The 26094-nt window shown below is 34.8% G+C and overlaps 1 protein-coding gene across 1 annotated transcript in view; it reads right to left on the reverse strand.

Moving 5' to 3' along the window:
* The window catches only part of LOC128995577 (probable G-protein coupled receptor Mth-like 4), a 46838-nt gene extending 21044 nt beyond the window's left edge, over positions 1-25794 (reverse strand). Inside the window, exons 1-2 of the mRNA XM_054420597.1 lie at positions 24733-25794; positions 13749-14657 (exon numbers count right to left, since the gene is read on the reverse strand). Coding sequence (XP_054276572.1) covers positions 13749-14657; positions 24733-25624 — 1801 coding nt within the window. The 5' untranslated portion in view covers positions 25625-25794. The remainder of the gene's footprint in view (positions 1-13748; positions 14658-24732) is intronic.
* Positions 25795-26094: the final 300 nt, after the last annotated feature.

The raw sequence follows: 26094 nt of genomic DNA on the forward strand, positions 1-26094 counted from the left end.
GTGGAGCAACAGGGAAGCACCTGCAATACCATAGTAGGTAGTATTGTAACCGTGTGGAAAACGGAAGGCTGCTGAAAGACTTTTCGTTCCTTACTTATCGATCTTAACGTTAGGGACATTTAGAAATTATTATAGGACCAACATACAGTACTAATTTTGACGTTTCATGGCAGCAGTTTAAAATGGAATAATGAGGAAAAATAAACTCTTTTGCGACAGTGTTTTCTGCAAATCAGGTAGGACAGAACGATTGATAGTAAATTCACACACACACACGTACTCCTTAAATAAATAGACATTCAAAATGCACATAATGAACCTTGACAGTTTAGTTATAATATGAAGTAGTCTGACATTGGCAGGGTAATTGTACTTATGAAGTAGTCTATTATTTTACTTTTGGCATGCTTACTATTAATACATAATAAGCAGGCAGGGTGCCGTTGCTTCCAAAGTGGCCAGCTTTAAACAGTTAACATTTTATTTTTCTGGAGTATATTTTTATGTAACCTTATACTTTTGTGTTTCGCAGTTGTGTTGACAATTGTTCAGTTGAAGATAATGTAAATACGTGTAATTCTGTAAAGTCAATAACGAAATTGTTGAATAAACTATACATTTAAAAAAGCGATCTGTATTTGAAATAATAGATGCAATAGATAAGAGGTAATTAATGCATAGTTATATTTATTCAATGCCCGCATTTGTATGAAAAATGAAAACAAAAATACTATACGGTGAATAAAATACGTCATGAGACGCAATACATACAACTCTATTATCCTAGCAATAAAAAACAAGAATATAAAGGAGGATAGAGTAAAGCACAGCTAGAAGTGTAGGCCTAAATGACATTGGCTAATAACATCAACAACCGGTTTGTCCGTAGATGTGTGGTCGAGGGTCGAGAAGATCACTCTATAGTCTGCTACAACAACAACAGGGAATGCGAGAACTGTTGAGATCTTCCGGAGTGAAGTTGTCATACTTGGGATCAAGATGTAGCATGAGATAAATATCAATGTGTCAACATCATGTAGGCTTAAATGCTGTGTTGCAACCATCGAAAAATATGTTTTTCGTTAATGGTGAACAATCCAAAGGTAGATTAATACACCGAATTAACTCGAGTAAATAAATAGTAACGATAGTAAATAAGGTGTCCATAGTAGGATTATCAATAAAAACATTTGAACAAAGACCCTTCCCCAGTTGTTGTTACCATTCATTTATACATTATTTTTACTATTTTAGTTTATTTTATTTTAATATATTTTTGGTTTGAAATAATGCATCAAAATTTAAAATGTGGAAGGACTAGTGCATCAAGTTATTGATCACGATCACATGCACATTTTTCTAGAAATAATAACGTAATAACCCAAGAAGTACGTTTATGTCCATTACGAGAACAAACCAAATAAATCCTGGCTCTTCTCAGTGGTGAGATGTTACAAACAAACAACTTAAGAGAAAGAAAAGAAAAGAAGATAAACTCCCATGTTAACAGTGGTATTTCGGACGAAACGTAAACTAGATTGGTAAACATAGAAGATAGGAAGCCACCTGTCTTTCATACTCAGTGAAATGTTCATTGAAGTCGCTTAGCTATGAAGGAAAGTAGGGTTTAACTGCTTTACTCTTACCATATATAGCAAACTCTAAATACCCAAAAAAATATACAAGGTTAAACTGATACAACAGTTCTCATCGAGCCCTACACCTGCTGTAACTGATTTCAAGTTCAGTAAATAAAAGACTCCTATCGTACTATCAGTTGTATCAATAGTCAAAGGTACCATATTTTTGGGAACGGTTTGCCAAACATAAAATCTTTTCACAAAAACAATAGAACTAAATTATTACCAAAGACTTTTTTAGCTGAGAAATACCAAAAAGTTAAATATTGTAAAAAAAAATTAAATAGGGTAATCAAGTAAATTCCATCACGATATTTTGCCAACTTGGATTTTCTCAGATGAATTCCTTAACTATTTGTTTCGGACTGCACACACACTGTTTACCATTGTTGCCTGCGTTGTAAAATGTGTGATCTTTACAAAAATTGATGACACCACTTCAACAGTCGAGCTAAACGAGAAACATCTAGTCATGAAAAGTTAAATTGTGTCTATGGCCACTTTGCAATGATTCTAACACTGAGTCATCTGGACTAAATAAACTCGCCTTATCCATCATAGTTGAGTTGGTATCACCGCCATCGATTGAGGAAATTTACGGTTGTTTATTTTTACCGAAATTAATCTTGTGTTACTTTTAGCGAATTTCCCTACAGGGAAGTAGCTATTACCGTAGGTGGCATGGTAAGACCTAGGCCCGGAACCGATTTATGTACTTTTTTGCGATGTTCCAAGAGACCAAAAACACAATTCGTTCAAATTTGTATATATATATACACCTAATATATCTATAAATCTAAATGAAATATAACTAATATTTAATATTTATGAACTTGATTTGGCAACCCAGACTTATCAAATCCTACATTTATTATTTATTACGTTAGAAATTATACTCTTAGCCATCCAATAAATGGCTAAAAAGTTTTAAATATATTTTTGATGATTAAGAGAGGAGCTTGTTTAATGATTGAGGGTAATCTATCTATACTTATTTAATACGCAAGCAGGTTTTTTGTGACAATTACTCCTCCGAAACTACTGAACCGATTGACATGTTTTTGGTGTCATTGGAAAGAGCGTAACGTAAAGTTGTGCAGGAAACCTTCTTTTTAAGGAAATAATTAGAGATTGAGGACCTGGAGCCCTTTAAAGTTTCGTATTTCTCCATAAGGATAACAATGGAGATAATTTTTATTTACAGAAACATATGTTTGTTTCTTGAAAATAGTCAAAGTCTACTACATAATAATTGCTGTGTATTATGACTGTTAATGTATACTACATTTCCATCAAAGATTGTGTGCCTTAAACGTTACTCATATTGGATCTCACTACTTTATTTTCATGCTGGGAATAGTAAAATTTAGTTGAGAATAAGTTACCATATTTAGAAAACTTTACTATAATAATTGATGTATTTAAAATCACAAATCTTTGACATTATTAATTCATTAGAAACGAAACAGCTGATCGAGAAATCAAACAAATCATCTACTTCATGTGAATAATGTTTTTACACAAACATAGTTTTTTTAGCCAACGACTTGATTCTTTTTTACCTGTGGGTGTATTTTGAGTTTGCAGTTATGAAAGCACCAAGCCAAGTAACTTTTATCAAATTTTATTTATAAACTAACATAGTATTAATGAATTACTAAATGAACTTGACAAGTTAGGTAATTAACTGCCAGTATGCGAAGAGGAAGAAGAGTGGGTCCTCGAAAACAGACGAAGGCGGAGCCACCCATCTAGAAAATCCAACTGAGTTTTTAAATATAGAGGTCAGTGGATTGCCAAGACACAGATTATACTAATTAAAAGGGGCAGTGGTTTTATTGATATTAATACATCAAAAAGGGCCTCATTAATGGCACAAGGCTTCATGTGATCAGAACGGTTAACAACAATGTAATGTAGAATGTAAAGTCCTAACTGGAACAAGTGAGTAGGGACATATTTTGATTTCGAGGATAAAAATTAGCCCGTCTGAAACAAACTTATCTTTTAAAATGGAAAGAATGCTAATTTCTGTTTTTTTTTTTACATTTGCAGCACAAGCACTTTTAAAGAGCAGCACTGTTCTTAGCCAGACCAATTTCAGTCATGAGCAAATAAATAAATATATATGCATTTGTATTTGTTGTTTTAAGTAAGGCTACATCTTTTAATAGGATACGCATGTTCATTACGAAAAATATTCTGACCAGGGTAATATTCCTGAAGGTAACTTTAAGACTTCATCGTAGTATTCATGGAAGTGCTTTTGTGATAAAAATATTGTTTTTTAGTGTTTATTTTAAAAGTGTTTTCTTAAAGCAGCATATTATGACCCTCAAAATATGCTACATAGGCCAATTTGTTTGATATGATTAAATGTTTTGTTAAATTTGTTTTTAAAAAATCTTAAAAAAAATAACTACACTATAACATACTTAACCTTGAACACTTATTAAATAAATAAATATAATACGCATACAGCTAGAAAATGGCTGGACTGCTTCCCTTCTAAGGCTTTATCATTACTGAATTTAATTTTCGACTTCGAGTCAATATATAACACGGTGAATTCGTTTTCTAAATTAATATGTTTTTTGCGGGGCATTGAGCCGCACAGGTTCACTAATAGTTTAATAAAGGGCAACCCTGACCATTAGATTTGCATGCATGTTTACATTGTGGCGGATCGTTTCTGTGTTCCTATACTTATATAAGTATTGGAAAGGACAAAACATAGCTGCGATTATTAACGAAACTTAGTCTTAGATATTTCTGTATTGACGTGTTTCTCGTCCTACTGAGGCATTATCACTTCCTGGCCGCCATGTTGGTGACCACCTGATAACAAGTGGTTAGCAATAGGAAACCACACCTCGGCATTCTGGGAACATCTGACACTGACATAGTTACGCATTATATAGGTCACATGTCACTTACTTATCCGATATTTTGTCATTGACTAGACACTACCGCACTTAGTGGTGATAAATGCTCGGTTCAAAAACTTCTAGGGAATAATAAACCATTTCCTGACTTTATTTGGCATTTACTAAACCAATCGCAAAAGTTGTGGGCGTTTTATTTCCACCAGCACTTGTCAAGTTATTAAATATTATGTTTACCCATTTTCGCGCATACGACATATAGTGGCTAAATGTGTGGACTTACTCTAATTGTTTATCAACCAGTCTAGGTCTAGCCGCGTTATTCACACTTACCGCTTATCAGTAGCGTATCAGTAACATATCAATCACAGCTCGACGGACACTACTCATTTCTTATGTAATCAATAGACCTTACAGTTCTGTCAAGTTAAAACCATGATAAAATACTACAAAATTGCTCGTAATTCTTGCAAAATTCTAATTTATTTAAAACATTTCTGCTGCGATTATTATGTACAACTTAGATAGGTGCCTGCCACAAACCGCCATGGAATTAGTAGCGCTAGAAATATTTATATTTGTAAAAAATAAAAAAGAAAAAAAAATGTAAATTTTGTTTGTTAAATTTTTGTGAATCAATTGGACCTCGCCGACAAGTTTTGCAAACTTGGCGAGGCCAAGATTTTGTATGATCACAAATAAATAATTTGAATTTGAATTTTGAATTTTAATTTGAACTTCAATAGTCCGTTATATTACCATCAGCACAATCACAGTACAACCGCTAATTCAACTACACCAAGTCCCTCAAACGGTATAACCAATCACCATTGAGCAATAAGGATGAAAAATATAGTCCATCACACGGGCAATGTGTTATTCACTTTCCTAGAAAAAAAAACTTGAGCTCGGGTCGAAAAGAGCCAATTTAAGTAGTGATAAAATGTAATATTTTATTGCAAAATTTTGACTATTGAATATAATATGTCATCACTCCGTTTACAGAAAATAGCTATTTAATTTATCTACATACATTTTATAGCAAGGGTAAAACGATCAGCAATTTGCACACTGCCCCCTCGTCAGTATTTTTTTCCAGTAGACCTAGATTTTACAATGTATTGATAGATTCTGAATTTGAGCAATCAGAACAGTTGTCGTATCGAAATAGATAATTCAACATCAGTGTAGTATATAAACTAATTACAGTTGAAATCTATAAGCCTACAAGTAATATCAAAGAAAAATCTAAGTTTTAAAATGTAAAAATACTTCATGATGAAATATGCCTAAGAGCGTTCCTTCAATTATTACCCCAAATGACTTAATACGGTCTACACTTTTACGTATTTAATTTTCAATAACCCCCTCCCTCGGTTCAATTAACCAGAAATATGCCCACTTTTGACGATTACTCTCTCTACTTCGACGAAATTATTGTATCTTTCAGCTATCGTTTGTTCTATTACGTTTTGTTAGTTGTTAATTTAACATTCATAGCTGCTATCTATCAATCTTATATGGTATCTTACATTCTTACATAGGCCAACAGTTTTAATGCCCCGAAGAGACTTTTTACTTTACAATACCTCCGCCGCAGCAAACCTGCAGACTAAGCGAATTTCCGCATGCCTAGTTATTCTTTTAATAACATAATTGCATTTAAAACATGTTAAATTAATTCCCTATTAAAATAACACTACCAGGAGACCGAGATTTGCTCGGATAGAATTCAACATTGTATTTATTTTATAATTTAATTCGCTAAATTACAGATATTTACGGTAATCTGTGTGAACACATTTATATGATACCATTGACTATTGTAATAGTCAAAGATGATACCTACAAAGACATTCTAATTTTAAACATTTTAATACACCTTAATACATAGATAGATGGCAATAAAAATAACCTGTATCAGCTGTTTATTAACTGCAGCTACAAAAGGGTATTGACGATAACATGGGCACTTTCAAGGGGTGTTGGGTGGAAACTGGATTTTGGCCAGCCTTGTGACCCACTCCAACCGATTTCTCGTGGCCAAATACCCCTCAATGAAAAAAATTAAAATCCTTGGACGCTAATGAAAGTTTTTTCCCTTCACTCTTGTTTTAACGAGTACTGTACTTAGGTTTGCTGCTACAGGGAAGGAAAGATGTGTTTTAGGTATAATGTAAATAGTATAGTATAAAATACATAAACTTGCCAAATTTGATCAAAATACATCCATAAACCAGCATTACCACAACAGTTTACTTTTTCTCCTTAACCGTGCATGCGAATTTTAAATGTACAGTTTTGTGAAGTTCTTTATCTTCAATAATTTAATTTCTTTCGATTTATTTGACAACGATTTGTTGAGGGATTTGTGATTTCTCGCTATCGAGTAGACCAAATCCACCGGTTTATCTGTTAGTTGTCGGTTTCTACTTATCAGAGAAGTAGGAACGGCCTGATAAGGTATTGATAACGGCGATGTGACGAAATCAACGAACAAAGTTGTCCATTTGCCCACTACACGCACTTTAAACTAGCATTTTTTTTACATTTTTAGCGAATTTCCCATATAGGGAATAAGCTATTACCGCAGTACTCATGGTAAGACCTGGACCCGGGACAGATTTTCTTTTTCGTTTTGGAGTCCCTAGAGGCCAAAAACACCATCCTTTCACATTCATATACAGTATATGTCCGTTAGCACGATAACTCGAGCAAAAACTATCCGATTTTGATGAAATTTGGTACAAACGTGTAAACCTATATTTATTCGAACGAGTTTGCGAACCAGCATGATCGGACTATGGGAACGGGCGTGTATGGAGGGTTTTATGGGGTAAAAATAGGGTTTTTCCATTTCCAATTTCTTTCCAAACCATTTTGTAGAGCTTAAAAAAACAAATAATTTCGTATATTCGACGTGTATTATTGTGCGCCTAATGGTTACGGAGAAAATTCCAAAAAATTGTTAAGTTAAAATTCCCATGTTATTCTTATGGAGAATAAGTCAACTGTTGTAGTTTGCTTGTTGGTACATAATTTTGATCAAATCTGGAAAATACATTAATTTATTACTAAAACTACAGTATTACCATTTTACAAAAAACAACATGTTTACCCTCACTGTTGCAGCAAACCTAGGTACTCGTTAAACTAATTATATTTAAATAGGGAATAAATGTGATAATTTTAAGGATACATTTGAGTGTAAATCCAATCAGGCAAATGGAAATTCGCTAAGTCTGCAGGTTTGCTGCGGCGGGGGTATTATAATTTGTTTTAAATCAGCTGAATTACTGTTTAACAATGTAAATGTAAACAGAAATAGGTATTAAGCTTGTCGCTGTGTTTTTATCACAGTGCGCGTTTGTTTAAACAATGACATAACCTTTCTGTTTTACTTATAAAATGAAGTCTGTTACTCTTTATGTGAACATTTTTTCGTCTTGATGAAAAGTATCGTTCATAACTTATACCTAAAATTATTTTCCGGCTCTTCATTCAATCATTTCCGTCCTCATCTTCGCATTGTATGTGAAATTTTAGGGTCGCCGGAATTTTATCCCCCTGGAATTCTACCCCCTGGGCAAAGCTGACGTCACTAGGACGTAGTAACCTGAGTGGCCAAAAGTTTGTTCGCGGCCGGAATTTTACCCTCGCGGATTTGGAAGTCTAATGAAATAGCCAGAGCGTGATTAATTAGATTAGCGATAAAAACCGGAATGTTACCCCCTGTCCATAAAACTAGCGTTTAGACAACTGAAGATGTACGGGCCGGATTTTTACCCCCGGATTTCTACCCCTAGGAATTTTACCCCCTGGCTGATTTTAGAAATTTAATTATTGATGTTCTTATTTCTGTTTTTAATTAATTGTAAACAGTTCATTATTTAGTCACCTATCTTTATTTATTTATTTTGTAACCTCAACTAAGTAAACAGAATTCTCTGTTTCATTTTGATGTTCGGGATTTGCGTTTGGGGCCAACTGTTGGTTAATGAGTATGTAAAATAAACTGAGTAGCTCATTAAAATGATAATTGGGTGAACATTTCTTCGAATAGAAACAATAAGGCATATTACTTTCTCCCCCTATACCATAGTAAATGGAGAAAGTATTGTTTTCGTCAAAATTTTCGAGTTTGAGTTTTGAGTGGATATATTCGTTTTGGGTCCCCCTGGACCCCAAAAAAGTGGTTTTCGAAGTGATGTCTGTGTGTGCGTGCGTGCGTGTGTGTGTGTGTCTGTGTGTCTGTGTGTCTGGATGTGTACAGAGCTAGAGACTACACCTGTGGTCCGATTTCGATGAAATTTGGTATGTAGGTTCTAATCCATGGTATCTCCAGGCGTTTTTTCATTTTTTTGAAATTTTGATTTTTAATGGAGATTTTCCCATAAAAACCCATAAAAAAACCGGAAAAATCGGATTTTCCAAAAAATGGCCCGAACGATTTTGATAAAAATTTAGTATGTTGTAGCCCTTTACATTCTGAACAAAATGGTACAAATCCCATTTCTGTAAAAATTACGGTTCAAAAGTTATGGTAAATTATGTTATTTTCCCATAAAAACCCCATAAAATAACGAAAAATAGGATTTTAGACAAAAATCCGGTTTTGATTTAACATTGTATGTTATGACCCTTACAATTGTGATAGTTTTTTTCATTTTTTAGAAATTTTTATTTTTAATGGGGATTTTCCCATAAAACCCCATAAAATAACGGAAAAATAGGATTTTCCCAAAAATGGCCTGAACAATTTTGATAAAAATTTAGTATGTTATAGTCCTTTATATTCTGAAGAAAATTGTACAAATCCCATTTCTGTAAAAATTACGGTTCTAACAACACAGTTATTGTAAATTATATTATTTTCCCATAAAACCCCATAAAATAACGGAAAATCAGATTTTTCCAAAATTGGCTCGAACGATTTTGAAAAAAATTTAGTATGTTATAGTCCTTTAAATTCTGAAGAAAATTGTACAAATCCCATTTCCGTATATTTACTCTCACCGCTTACACATGATAAAGGTTGTTGACAAGCTTATGGGAGAAAGTATGTGTCAGAATGCTGATACCGTTTATTTTGTTATTGTTACAATACAAACGAAAAATATTGTTTTACCACGGTTGTATAATAAATCGTTAAAGAAATCTTCGAATCAATTACCATTCTGATGTTTGTTTATACGTCATATTAATCAACAGTTGGCTTCAAAGATCGAATCCTCATGATACTTGAAACTAAAAATTAAAATTAAAAAGAATTAAGATAATTAATCATTCTCACTAATTTATATATCTTGCCAGGGGGTAAAATTCCGGGGTTAAATACGGGTGGTAAAATTCCGGGGATAAAAATCCGGGGGGTAAAAATCCGGTTTTTATACACACTAGGTTTTTATAATTTGATGTGTTCTGATTAAATTCACAACCGTGAAAATATATGTTTAATTCCGCGTTTAATCCATCGAGCTAATGTCGCGAAACTCAAAAGTTCGTGGCCGGAATTTTACCCCCTGGTTTGTGACGTCACGTTTGCCCAGGGGGTAAAATTCCAGGGGGATAAAAATCCGCTTCCCCCAATTTTAGAGTACCATGAAATTTGAGCGTGCACCGGAAAATGCCACTTTCGGTACTAGTAATGAACTGTATTATTAGCTTATGTCCTAATCCGCCCGAGTTTCATTTCGCCCGTAACATAATTAGTCTCATTTCATCCAAGGTCCCAGAGTAACCCTTATAATCCTCATCTCTACCTGCGTCATGAGTCTCATTCCATCTGCGTAGGCGAGAACCACCTCCTAGATCCCCTCTCCCAACTATGTAAAGCCCTCCCCTGCCCATCACCCGTTATCCACCTCCGACTACATAACACGGTTATGTAAGTTACGGATAGCGACACAAGATAAGTGCAGAGTTGAGGGAGGGGATAAGAAACGCCCATGTCATAAGGGGAACTACTGTAACAGATGAGCAATTTTCTATTAGTGGGAACACTTAAGTTTCCATCTAAACTATGTGATTCTTGTTCCGATTAATAAGATAACACAATGTTTGGCAGCATCCATTATTGTGTTTTGAAAGTACAGAAGCAGATATAATAAGTAAACAATCGGAAACCCTATTAAAGCCAAAACTAAATACGATGTTCTTTAAGCTTCTGATTCCCAGTCTATTATTTACCTAAATACAATTAATTGTATTTAATCTAGTAAGTTTCACTACATTTAAACTACAATTGGGAAGCAATGGGTAAAGTATCAACATCAACGTAAACTTGACTAGCTACAGGTGTTTGAATAGATTATGGAGATGTTTGATATTTCCTATTCTGACTGAAACCACAGACTGTAATATGTATATTACAGTATTATATTGTCTGTGCTGAAACATATCAAACGTATATGTGATACCTGTTCTGTGCCTATTTTCTGTTTGTGTTAAGTTTCTAGAATCTTAGAAAAAAAAGTTGCAATATGTAGGTCTATTTTAAATATCTTTGCCACGTTTAAATTCATAATGAAATAATGAATAATGGGAATTCACTTAGATGATGAGTGATGATTAAACATTTTGTTTTAAATTGCCTGAATACATTACAAGATGAGGAATAGAATCCCAGTACATCCGCGTTGTTCCCTGAGGTTCCAAGTCACGATCTACTCGCGTTCAAGGTCTGCCGCAAACATGTGCGTCCACTAGCGGTTCAAAAGGAGGGGCTATAAATGCCTAAGGGGACATTTCGTCCTAAAACAAACCTGAGGTATTTGGATTGGACACAGTTCTAGACGTTGAAAATTGCTATAAAAAGCCACTAAACAGCTTTAAAAATACCAAATTTTGCGCGAGAGGATCCCTGGACCCCTCTTCTTTCTGGGGAGGGGATGTAGAACAACCCCAGTAGCCCCCCTTGACAAGGTATTAGAACCCCCACTGCGTGTGAAATACAATATTCTGTAGCAATTACAAAGTTATTATGCTGAAAAACAAGATCATATATGACCTAACTACATGTTTACCCTACTTATTGTCAATCTACAAAATGTTCACAGTTTAACGATTTAAATGATAAAATTTCCGCTTGTTTGTTTCGAGCAGTTTTTGATATACAAAATGAACGGTTGGCAATAAATCACAATTACTCTCTAAGTAACACCCCATGTAGGCTACTTGTAGCTTTCATATTACACAAAGTGTTAATTGCTATTAACACTGAAGGTGAGTTAAGAGTGGGGCCAACCAAGGAAATTTACAGTGTGTCGAGTAAATTATCGTAGCGTGTGTGGTAAATGGAAATTACACCTATGGGACAATGTTCGATCTACGAGAGGGCGTAGTAGACCATAGCAAAGGTGACACTAATGAAAATGCAAACACATCATTCTGTTACTGCCAGAGGTCCTTGAACAATTTTATTGATTTATTCTTTCACAATGCAAAAAAAAAAAAAACATCGTAGGATTTGCTTTAGCAGGCTAAAGAATAACTTATCTTCCTATGTGCCTTATAGCCTACCTAATGCATCAGAGATCCTGGGATCAGAGATCAGAGATGTGTCATCTGTTGGTCAATAACGAGATGGAAACCGAACCCTTAATGTTACTTGAAAAACTTCTGATCAATAGCATGATGCATTTTTCGTCCATTATTGTTGAACAGGATCTACTGTAGAACTATCTTGACTCGTTATTTGAATTGAGACGATCTCCTGTAGTAGTTGAGGAGCTTCTTATTGATAAATTACGAGGGAAAATCAAGATCTGGGATATGTAAATTTTCCACATCTGCACAGTTCTCGACTTCCTATAAGCGGACTTAAGTGGTGTATTCAAAGTTATCGATAGTCTATACCAATATTTCCAGGTCCAATTCTGATCCATCACAACTAATAAGGTACAAAATAACGCTGTGTATTTAGTTAAACGAACTTATCATGATCTAAATACCTACTTCCATAAAATTTGCGAATGCAACTATAAAACGTATATTTTTCTCTACTGCCTACTTCACCGGGATAAATGCATCGTGATCTCACAGAATTACTGCAGTTTATAAAACAACTGCCATCGGGTCGACTGGCCATCATGAGTTTGGATTCCCGTCGATTGTATCACAACTGGACACTACTGAAACATAACAGAGATGGATGCTGATAAATCACAGGCATGACTATGACTCATCCGTCACACTGTTGGAAACGCTAAGTTATTTGCGTGTAATATGCAGTGCATAGTAATATGCAAGTGCAATAAAATAAATCGCGTTCAATAATATTTATTTAAAATCTTTCTATAACATATTATTAGAGAAAAACACTCTGAATTACGTATAAAAATGTATGTATGTTTCTGCTTTTTACATTTAGGCATATAGCCTATCCATAAATGTAAGGACAGATAAAAAAAAAAAACTGCGGTTTGTGAAGTATATGTAATTTACAAAGGACACAGTTAGTGGTTAAATTCTTGTATTATTGTATAACTAGTGCATCTGTTGCTCGAATTCGAGCAATTGCAAAGTATTACAGGCGTTATTTCAATACGAAAAACAGTCATAATTTAGGATGACTTAAAAGAGTCGACTTAAATATAATTTCATAGATAAAACATAGTCATCAATCAGTCCACTCCAGTTATCGAAACTGAAAACGAACGCTTTTGTGTGTATGGGGTGTTTACTATGAACAGCTGTAATTAATACAAATTATTCGTCTGTTTTTTAAGTAAACAAAATTCTTTCTTCATAAGATATACATTGGGATTTTGATGGCCTGTGGGGCAAAGTCCGAGGACTAATATTACAAGAATTGGTGAAAGGGGCATCTATATAAAAAATACTTAATTTTGTCATATCGTTTGTAAAAATCCGTCCATTATTAACGGAGGAGTAGTGTTTCGTAGAAATCACCTTCACGTATTATATATAAGGATTACAAGAATTGGTGAAAGGGGGCATCTATAAAAAAAATACTTAATTTTGTCACATCGTTTGTAAAAATCCGTCCATTATTAACGGAGGAGTAGTGTTTCGTAGAAATCACCTTCACGTATTATATATAAGGATACTGTGTGGCTCAAAGTAAATGCCTGAAGGTTATTATGTTCTGTTATTTGCACCAATCATATTTAATACTTCGATTATAAAGAACATTAATCGGATAAACCCTTTGACCTATAACATATGTAACAATTCGACATAAAACATAGTATAAACTTACCAAACGAAGTGCACAGAGTTGTATTGAGGGCATTTCTGCTGATCTGAATGATGGAGAGGAAGAGATAAGCAGTGAGAAGGACCGCAGAGTGACACATGAGGGATATCCCGTGGAGATTGCGTAGTTCAGGCAGTACGGAGTAGACTAGGAAGGTTACTACCATGAAGGGGATGGAGATGATCATACCGATCGGATATACAGTGAACATTGCTTTGGTCTCGGGGTCCTCGTCCTGGTCCGGGAAACACACGAGGGTCCTGATCTCCTCACTGCCGTTCAGCGACTCAAGACAGTAACCAGAAGCGTCTATGTAGTTGTTTTCCAGATGGATTCTACCGTCCACCATCAGATCGTACTGGTCCTGAGGCTGCGTCTCCGGCATCAACATGAACTTATCGTGACGACAAACGTCTCCGTACAGTATACGGAAGTGGTCTTGAGCCACGTCCGCAAAGTTGCCCGGACTCTGATACACCGGAAGGGTAAAGTTGTCAAACGGGGAAGGTTCCGGATTTTTCTCACAACGTGCCTGACGCATCGGGACTTTCACCATGTACTCGTCTTTGGCGCAGCATTTTCTGATGCAAGGATTCAACGCGCAGAGACATCCCCGAGTAGTTCCGTTGACGGTAAAGTAAAACCCTGTGGGATAAACGTCTCCGTGGTCCACCACCGACCCATTACTGTAGAACTGTGGACTGAGCAGCGGAACACTGAGGTCTATGTGGCAAGGGTAAGTGACTGGTGGCGTATCTCTCATGTGATAATACACAGGCACTGCGATCATCACAACTATCACGACGACGACACATCCCGAGATCTTGTAAATCCTATTCAGTTCCCGTTGTCTCTTCTGATCTACCGACCCCGCGCCCAACTTGCGGGCCATCCTACCTGAGCCCTCACTTCACTACTCACTCCCGCGCTCTCGCCGGCTGAGGACTGACTGTGACTGAGAACGAGAACGACTTGTGGTGAACGGACAGTCTAGTGGCTCACACCAGAGAGCGCATGCGCGGCCCTGGCTCATCACCTTCATTCACAACAATCCTACATTTACATTGTATTGCTGTAGGTATAATATCACGGCCACAGCATATGCACTGTGGGAATTCGCATACTCTTTCACCATAACAATAATTCCACATTGTGATTTACTCATTCACCATTGTTGGATTTATAGCAAACAATTGTAGGGTTTATGAGGTTGAATTGTTGAATATCAAACACTAGTCCATGTTACATAGAATTTTGCATTCTCCATTACTAGCATTTCAACTCCACCACTGTATTTTGTGTTCCGGTAACATAATACTGTATTTGATGTTTTCAACTCCAGGCAAAACCTACTTATTTGTTAACTTTTTGTTGTATGTTTCATACAGCGTCAAAACATATTGTTGACAACCGAGAACTTTTTGTTTACTTAAGGTAACTCGAAAGTACAGCAATATGGGATGTCGACATCGTCGTATTTTTAAGGCCTCAAGTCCGGTTTTAAGAATAACAATCTGTTCGTTTTATCTCTTACTTATTCGTGTAAAATAGAAATATGTTCCTTGTTCTTACATTTATAAAATACAGTAATGTTTGAAGTTTATTGATTTATTAACATATTTAGACGACACAAATTGCTTGTAAAGATCCACGCTTTATAATTACTTGCATTATAAACTAATTTGTTTATACGTCAAGCACATTTTTCTAAATCTTATAGTATCATATAGTAAAGTTTTAGCTAGTTTCCTAGTTAATTTCAAGTTCGGTGTTTTTAAATGGCATTTTCATTGGCCTAGCTTACATCTACTCACAAATTTAAAATTTGAACCAGTGGCTACTACTGATAGAACAAAACTTTCCAGCTCTATGTTAAAGTTATCGCCAGTGTTGAATCCAAATTGATGTTTTGACGTGAGTCGCCAACAGACTGCACTGATGCAATTGCTGATTTCTGGCAAATAATGAAGACTTTTCAACATAGTCGAACTGATGGAATAGGTTGCGTTGTAAACCGTAGCATCTTTTATGGCATTATTTAGACTTCTACAACGTTAAATACCGAGTTCAACTTAAGACAGAAATATGTCATTATAATTAGTAATACTTATTTGTTGTTTTTAGATGATAATGTAAAGATCTAGGTTTTTATCAGGAAACGTTAAAAATTTTTAACATGTCAAAAGTGCGCTTAAGTGAATTCTAAATTCGTGTAATTTTCCTGGATAGGATAGGCCTCCACGGTCACAATAAATTTGTAGTTTCGCGGTTGTCGCCCGAATACTACGAATCTAAATTCGTCGTTGGCGTTTTTCCACAAACGTAAAAACATATTGCTTGTAAATAAATAACTTAAGCAGAAATGTGTCTTCATAATCTTAAGTATTTATGTTGGGGGTTTGCTCTAAACCCGTCTTCCATAGTTTAACATTCATCGGAGCATAAAATACCAAAATAAAAACTCAGTCTATTCCATTCCTATGCTTGTTCCTAATGCCACGGTGTTAAATTGAAGACTAACCATACAACAAAATATATCATGAGTCTTTATTCGTGAGCTATTTTATAAAGAAAGTTTACTTTATAGGCCCAAATCCTTCCTAGTCATTCGTGCTTGCCCGGAAATTAAATTTGCCCTAATACACTAAAGTCCAGCAAAGGCAAGCACAACATCCAATAACACTGAAATGTAAAATAAACCTAATTAATCGTAGCTCTCCTACGTATATTTGAAAGAGTTATTTGGAAATAGAATTTATATAAAACTGATTGAAAAAAGTCAAGAGTAGGCCACGATGTTTTCACCTCACATGGTAGCCAGTGTATATTTCAAGAAAATATATTTACAGGAATTTCTTTGGAAACAATGATTAGATGAAATACCCCCGCCGCAGCAAACCTGCCGACTAAGCGAATTTCCATTTGTCTGAATTGATTTTCAGTTAAATATATTTTAACTAGCAGAGTACCCGTCCTTCGTACGGGGTTGGAATATAAAATGCTTATTGCAGTTATACTCAAGCTTTGCGTTTGCAATAAGGGAGGACACAGTTTGATAAAATTTGCTTTTTTAAATTTACAGTATTCTATAGTATTACACATCTACCATAGCCATAATGTTCTACCACTTCACCTAAACAATAGAGAAAAATAAATTATCAACAATTCGCAAAATATCACAAATTATTCATGAAATGAAAAACATAAACATAACTGTAAACAATCCTACTTTGACAGTTCTCATTGCGAATCACAGTTTTTTGTTGCTACTTAGTTCAAATTAGCTGTTTTCATAAATGCAAAAAAATATAGTGCTGCACCCTGTTGGTAAATCTTATAACTTTTTAATGCTTTTCCATATCATAGAACCAAATTTTTTTAGTTGAAACAGCTGACTAAATTCTTTAATTCCCTTTAAATATGAATACTCATAATAGTCTGGTTGCCGGTCAAAAAACCTGGAAGTAAGGTCCACCCGAAGTTTTATGGTGTTTTCTGTTTCTTCAAGACCTACATAACTAAAATCTGCAAGGTGCCACTTTGTCACCCTTGAGCAAATTGAAATATTCAAGATGGCGGCCAAGATGGCTTAAAAACTGTATATTTGCTGTATCTTTCCCTATAGAAGAGACATGATAATAATTTTTGTGTCTAATTTTATGTTTTAAGGGTCAGAGAATACCAATAATTGATTATCTTAGTAATAAAATACCCCCGCCGCAGCAAACCTGCCGACTAAGCGAATTTCCAGTTGCCTGAATTGATTTTCAATTAAATGTATTTAATTAACATTAATTTTTATGAGTACATAGGCTTGCTGCTACAGGGAGGTTAAAAAATAGTGGTTTTTAGTGAAATATTAATAACTTAGTATAAAATAAATAAATTTACCAAGTTTGATCAAAATATATCCATAAACAAGCAGACTACAACATTTTACAATATTCCCCATAAGAATAACATGGGAATTTTAAAATAACAATTATTTAAATTTTCTCCGTAACTAATAATGGTACAAAAACACTTTGATATTCTAAATTATTTGCTTTTTTAAGCTCTTTAAGAAGGTTTGAAGAGAAATTGGATAATTTTGCGTTTAAAGGGGCAAAAATTAGAAAAACAAATTTTTACCCCATAAAACCCCACGTAAAACCCCGTTCCCATGGTCCGATCATGCTGGTTCGGTTTACTAATCCTGTATATCTGCTGTATCTTTCCCTATAGAAGAGACAGGATAATCATTTTGTGCCTAGTTTGATGTTTTAATTAGAAAATTACCAAAAATAATAAATCAATACAAGTTTTTAATAAATTTCCACATTAATTTGTTGCAAAGTTACCTTATCAACAATGTTTTCAAGTATTTACTTGACTTAAAACATTATATCTATGGTTTCTGAGGATAAGTGCTACATTCAAACAGAACACAGTCATCAAATCAGTTAACTTACAAGCAGTTCTCCTAATTGATGCTTGTGCTGTACTGGGGACAGTGCATTATCCTTCTTCAGGAACAGTGAATGACTTTATCAACTGCTTTTTAAATTATAGTTTTCTTGAATTAAGAAAAAACACTGTTCTTTAGGCTAGTCAAAATACGGTCCAACATCAAACTTAAGGTAAAAGAAATAAAATATATTTCTTCCCCATATATTCCAAAATATATGGGATTTTGTCAACAAAGGTGTCAAGAATATTGTACTAAAAATCAAGAAAAATCCAAGTGGTGGAAAGCCGCTATTTTTGAAAAAACTTCCGCCATATTGGATTTATGTAAGCTTTTAGTAAAACATCAATTATTTGACAACTAATCGTCTTAACAATCTGCGGTTTGTCTTAATAGATTCCTCTTCAAGTTTACTTTAAGATAATAATAACCTTATACCATTTCATTGTTGATTTATTTAAAATAGACAGCTTTAAATTGAAACAATAGCAAATTTCGAAGATTTTTTTTGTAAAACCTTTAAATGTTTGCAAATACAAACTCAGGTGATAAGAACATTCATATTTTGTGGCTCTTAAAAGAATCTGAATACAATTTTCAACAATCATCAACCTCATATCAGTTTGTATATTGCTTTGAAGATATATTATGGGATATATTGTTATTAGTCTTCAACTTGGAACACTAGCCGTGACGCGGGCTGCACCACTACATCTAGTCCGATTAAAATACACTTTGAGGTGGGAAAAATTGCTTTGAGAACATTTAAAACATATTTTGGAATCATACATTCATACACATAGGGCAATGTATAAAAAGATCTGACAAAATCCGAGCATGAGAACACTGAAAAAGTAGGGGTTTTGAAACATACCAAAATTCAATTTTTCATAATAGACAATTACATATATGTGTCCGTGAACACGATAACTTGAGTAATTTTTATACAATTTTGATGAAATTTGGTTTGAAGGTGTAAGGCGGGATAAACTTGAATGAGTTCGAGAACCAGCATGATCGGACCATGGGAACGGGGTTTTACGCGGGGTTTTATGGAGTAAAAATTGTTTTTTCTAATTTTTGACCCTCTAAACGCAAAATTTTCCAATTTCTCTTCAAACCTTCTTAAAGAGCTTAAAAAAGCAAATAATTTAGTATATCAAAGTGTTTTTGTACCATTATTAGTTACGGAGAAAATTTAAATAATTGTTATTTTAAAATTCCCATGTTATTCTTATGGGTAATATTGTAAAATGTTGTAGTCTGATTGTTTATGGATATATTTTGATCAAACTTGGTAAATTTATTTATTTTATACTAAGTTATTAATATTTCACAAAAAAAAACACTTTTTTACCCACCCTGTAGCAGCAAGCCTAAGTACTCATAAAAATTAATGTTAATTAAATACATTTAATTGAAAATCAATTCAGGCAACTGGAAATTCGCTTAGTCGGCAGGTTTGCTGCGGCGGGGGTCTTTTATTACTAAGATAATCAATTATTGGTATTCTCTGACCCTTAAAACATAAAATTAGACACAAAAATTATTATCATGTCTCTTCTATAGGGAAAGATACAGCAAATATACAGTTTTTAAGTCATCTTGGCCGCCATCTTGAATATTTCAATTTGCTCAAGGGTGACAAAGTGGCACCCTGCAGATTTTAATTATGTAGGTCTTAAAGAAACAGAAAACACTAAAAAACATTGGGTGGACCTTACTTTCAGGTTTGGGTGAAAAATGCCTTTTGGCAACTAGACTATAAGGTTAACATGGGGAATTACAGATCCACTGGGGCGGAGCCCGAAAGGATTTTTGAGATAAGAATATGCCTATATGTTAATCGGGAATGTAAGCTATCATCATGCCAATTTTCAGCCCAATCCGTCCAGTGGTTTATGCGTGATTGAACTTCAAACAAACAAACAAACAAACACACAAACTTTCACATTTATAATATTAGTAAGATAACATTAGGTTTAACGAGTACCTAGGTTTGCTGCTACAAGGAAACTAATAAAGTGTGTTTTTGAGTAAAATATTGATAGCTTAGTACAAAATAAATAAATTTGCCAAGTTTGATCAAAATATATTCATAAACAAGCAAACTACAACATTTGACAATATTCTCCATAAGAATAACATGGGAATTTTAAATTTACAATTTTTTTAATTTTCTCCGTTACTAATAATCAAACAAAAATACTTTTATATACTAAATTATTTGTTTTTTTAAGCTCTTTAAAAAGGTTTAAAGAGAAATTGGGAAATTTTGTGTTTTGAGGGTCAAAAGTGAGAAAAACCAATTTTTACCCCATAAAACCCCCCGTAAAGCCCCGTTCCCATGGTCCGATCGTGCTGGTTCGCGAACTCATTCAAGTTTATCCCGCTTTACACCTTTAAACCAAATTTCATCAAAATCGGACAAAAATTACTCAAGTTATCGCGTTCACGGACGTATATATATATAAGTCTATATATATATATATATATATATATACATATATAAAAATTTGAACGAATAGTGTTTTTGGCCTCTGGGGACATCAAAATGAAAAAGTAAATCGGTCCCGGGTCTAGGTCTTACCGTGCCACCTACGGTAATAGCTACTTCCCTATAGGGAAATTCGCTAAAACATAGTAATTATTTCCCATCCACCAATCCACCATATTCAGGGTCCTAATGCTACCTCTAAACTATAAATTTCATGCCATGGTCAAGGTTTAATAGTGATTAATTAGGAAAGAAGGTGTCAGACACTCATTTTTCACGTGACTTGCAACTTATTTTCCCAACGGATCGACTTTGCATGCTCTCTTCTCAAATGTAATTATGTAAAACTTAGCATGACAGTGCTCCTCCCCTATTCACTTTGGTGTCATTTAGATAAAGATCCAATTGGTAAGTGTTTGACGGTTAAATTCAATGAGTAAATATTGTATTACCAATTGGGAGGCGGAGGACGATTGGTGCTTATTCCAAACTTTAAAGCTCTCTAACAAAGTTAGTAACTTTGTTAGAGAGTTTTATCAGTCAGGATCGTTTACTAAAAGCTTGATCAAGCTTTGATGGGTCCAGTTTCGAGCCATCAGAAAGATACCACAGTATAACATTTCTCTGGATCGAGCCGGTGACCTTTCCATTACTAGGCGAACCCTATAACAATAAAACACTATAATAACAACGAACATGCGAACTATTTGCCACTGATTATTGGTGTGCACATTCTTGGTTATGGTAACGATGGTGGCTGACAAGCGACAAGTATAGTCGAGTTTGGTATCATTTTACAGGTCTTGACGAAACATGAACATTGACATAAAGAAAACCAAAATCGGCTCACTAACAACAAAATGGCGCCCTAAAACGTTTCAAAGCCAAATAACCGTGAGGGTGGCAAAAAAATTAACTTGCACCTTCTTTAACTTTTTAAATATTTGAGATATTTGAAATCGGTTTGCGGCAACTTCTTTGGAAATGAAAGGTTACAATAATTATGGTCAGTTTTGAAAATTTTGTTCTTAGGGGTAGCAGGTAGCTCAAAATTTTCAAATAGCAGCTATAGTCGAGTTTGGTATCATTTTGTAGGTCTTGAAGAAACATAACAATCAACATAAAGAAAATAGAAATCGGACCATTAAGGGGAGCTGAACCGCCCATAAGAGCCCATGTTAAATTCTCCAAGTTTAGGTAAATTTTTCTCGGAAACTATTTAACCTACAGCTTTAGAAATTGTAGACAGTTAATATATGTGCTTCAAGAGTGTGTTGAACTAGAATTATGTTTCTATGGTTACAAATTTTATTTTTTTATATTTTTGAAAAATTCTATTTTTTTTGACAAAAAATATTTTTTTTTTTTGTAATTTTTACTATTGATCCTATGGTGATAATTCTAGTTCCACATATTTGTAGTGATGTAAGGTACACTTGGTAAAAATTTCATCAAGATATGTTTATTACTTCTTGAGAAAAGTGTACCTTTATCATTAAAAAAACAAGTTTTCGGAAAGTCGCGAACAAAGATGACACTACTAGGCCACTAGATGGCCTTAACTAGGTCTACTCCCTATGCTCAGAAAATTTGGTGCTTTACTTGTTTTTGTTTTTTTCTAGTTTTGGGAGGTGATACCTATTATTATATATATATTTTCTTTTTCAGGATAAAACAAAGAATCTAAAACTAAAATAATTTTTTTTTTTTTTTTAATTAAAAAATTTTAGGTTCAGCTCCCCTTAATAACAAAATGGCAGCTAAAAATGATTGAGACAATGGTTATTTAAAGTAATTTGGAGCTGCCATTTTGTTATCAATGGTCCGATTTCTATTTTCTTTATGTTAATTTTTATGTTTCTTCAAGACCTACAAAATGATACCAAACTCGACTATAGCTGCTATTTGAAAATTATGAGCTACCCCCTACCCCTGCTACCCCTAAGGGCAAAATTTTCAAAACTGACCATAATTATTGTAACCCTTCATTTCCAAAGTAGTTGACACAAACTGATTTCAAATATCTCAAATATTTAAAAAGTTAAAGAGGGTGCAAGTTAATTTGTTTGCCACCCTCATGGTTATTTGGCTTTGAAACGTTTTAGGGCGCCATTTTGTTATTAGTGAGCCGATTTTGGTTTTCTTTACGTCAATGTTCATGTTTTGTCAAGACCTGTAAAATGATACCAAACTCGACTATACTTGTCATTTGAAAATTTTGAGCTACCCCCTACCCCCACTACCCCTAAGGGCAAAATTTTCAAAATTTACCACAATTATTGTAGCCCCTCATATCTTAGAAGGTTACCGCAAACCGATTTCAAATATCTCAAATGGTTGAAAAGTTAAGTGGGGGTGCAAGTTACTTTTCAGCCACCCTGTATAGCACAAAGATCTTTGATATAGACACAATAGGTGTATAGGAAATAGCATTACAGTACCTTGTTAGTTTGATTTATTCTAAGCCGAGTTTAATGTTGTTATTCAAAAGGATGAGTTTACGTTTGTTTATCTTGTTTTATTGTTCTCGTTGGCAACCGTTTGATCTTTGGTTTCCATTCTGTGTTAGCTCAGCCAGTTGTAGATGAGCCCCTCACTCCCCTTAGTTTCACCACTCGAGGACGACACAAGAGGTTTATGAGTGAAAACACCAACTTACGAGATCGGTAAATATGTTTCACTTGCTTACTTAGGCAACTAAGTAGGACAAGAACGACGACTGTCTTGGCCACGATCACATTACTGTCACCTACGGTTATAGCTGTTAACGTTCTACATTATACTACATTAACAATAACATGTAAAAATTTGCTGTAAACAGATTGCTGAATTCACATTTAAAGCGTTACCATAACTAATTACTTTTCATTGGTTTTATTGTCCAAACATTTGTTAATTTACATAATCGATGACAGCATTAGAGTGGTCACGAGTTCACCTTGTAGCTGACAGACGATGTGTGTGACTCATTGTGATATCACAATGTTACACGGGATTCTCGTTTACCAGTACCACTTCCAATCACATTAATATTGTTCAATAATTAAGTATTTTGCGTGTTTTACTGTCGACACCATAAACAAATTAATATTTCAATATTAATTTTCTCTTTCATTGTAATATGCGTGTAATACCACGGAAGTTATTAATACGTATCCACAATGTTTGAAAACCATTACTTCTACTAAGGGACCAAATATAAATTAACCATCTTCTGAAATGTACATACATACTCAAATTTGCCCCTAAAAATGAAATGTTTGTACCAACCCCTTAAAAATTATAATATAATAATAATAACTAGATAACCTGTTGCTCGAAATCGAGCAAAACTGCAACTTGTAATAAAGTAATGAAGAACAAAAAACATAAACATCAAAACCTCAATCATAGAGTCACTCTTAAGTAATTTATATGACTGATTATAGGGATGAAAAATATGATGTTGAAAAAAATTATAAAAGTAATCTACGGTACAATATTTGATTATAGATCCGTTCTCATACTGCTTTGGTTATCTCTTACGTACGGCGGTTATGTAGGGCGGGTGCCCTCTATGAGAACGTAGACGTCAACCAAACACTGTAAAGTGAGCTTTTCAGACTTAATTCAGCAAGCTAAATCCCTCTCTTGATGTCAACCAAGACGACACGTACTATAGCATTGTAAAATTATTTCTACGAAATGTTCTGTTTTAGGCGTGTTTAAATTAGGTGCCCCAACCAGATTGGTATCCGGTTGGGAACATAAGAGTTGTTGAAATATTATATAAAAATAATTAAATTTTGGAAAATTTTAAACCTTTTTACACTGGACATACAGTTTTTATTGATGCGATAACTGTAGTTATTGACTTACAAAATCCAATCAAAGAACATACTGTAATAATTTAACTGTGCATTGCAGGCACGGTGTAATTGATACTTTAAGTCTTTCGTTCTAGTCATTCATTTTTTTTTTAATTCAATTAGTTCTAATAGTTTGAAAACTAGCAAATGACACGGCTCATGTCACTCGATAAAGAACTAATATTTACAACTCACCACAAGCAACACACCAAACTCCAACGGCTACCTTCAAGTTTGACACGGTCAGTCCAGCATAGGCTACAAAGAGGAATGATATGTAACACATTTGACACTTCCCCTGAGAGTTTCGAAGTTTTGGGATTGCACAATAAACTAGGAATGTCAACAGCAAAAACAACGTAGATATGGACAGCATGATCGGGTAGATAGCAAAGCTGATCTTCGTATCTCGGTCTTCGATAGGAGCCACGCACACAAACGTGCGTACGACACTCGAGCCTTTGATAGAGTCGAGACAATACCTCGTGGCATCCAGGTACACTTCTTCGTGTTCCGATTTGAATCTGAGAACTCTTCCGTCTTCCAACAAGTAATGTCTGTCTTGGGGCGATGACGGGTCCAAGGGGAACATTCCGTCGTAGCACACGGTTCCATAGAGTACCGCGAACTCGGTCACCGGTACCTCGACGACAACTCCGTGCTCCGTGTACACTGTCAGAGAGAAGTTGCTCATGTCCACGTCCGTATTGACACCACAGGTACGTCTCGCTACGTAATGTTCGTTTCTCTCACAACACTTTCTGATGCAAGGTTTCAAGGAGCAAATACATCCTCGGAGAGTTCCGTTGACGCTGAAGTGATGTCCCTCAGGGTACAGTATCCCTGAGGACGACACAGCACCTCCCGCATGGAAGGTGGCGTTCACCAGAGGCACGCTGAGGTCTAAGTGACACGGTAGACCTCCACTGTCTGCTGGCACCATCAGTACGACGACAGGAACACCGACTGCTAGCAGTAGGAGCACTACTACGCCGAAGACAGCCCACCTGCAGCCTAGAGAGGTCCTCATCATACGACTGACGACTGAGGCACTTTCCGCATCGTCATGCGCCGCGCCGCGCATCATACAACGCGAACATTGTCCGGCCAATCCCAGCACGAGGCTTTTAAACTATCATGTTCCATCAGCAAACATTGCGAGTATCAAATATACTGACAGACGTTACATTAGGAAACTCCCGTAGTTAGGTGGGAAATAACAAATTGAACATTAACCGAATGTTTATGAGAACTGTCAAAGAAAGCACAATCCCCTGCCTCAGGTGTATGAAAGGTATAAATTAATTACTTGAAACTGTTGAGTGGTGACGACACTAATGTTTTGTATCTAACGGCTAAAGCAATATTGATGATAAATTAGATCAGACTTAGATATTGAAACAGCCAAAAGGTGTTTTAGTCTTTTATATTTCAAACTCTATTTCAGTCAACTTATCACTAACCTAAATTCAAATGTTGTGCATTTTTGGAAGTGTTTAAAATAAAACAACCATTACTTATACTAAGTAACTTCCAAAATTAGTCAACATTTTCATA

The sequence above is a fragment of the Macrosteles quadrilineatus genome, unplaced genomic scaffold (genome assembly GCF_028750875.1).
Source record: "Macrosteles quadrilineatus isolate MER2022 unplaced genomic scaffold, UCM_ALF_1.0 Scaffold_1__1_contigs__length_201487025, whole genome shotgun sequence".
NCBI classification, from domain to species: domain Eukaryota; kingdom Metazoa; phylum Arthropoda; class Insecta; order Hemiptera; family Cicadellidae; genus Macrosteles; species Macrosteles quadrilineatus.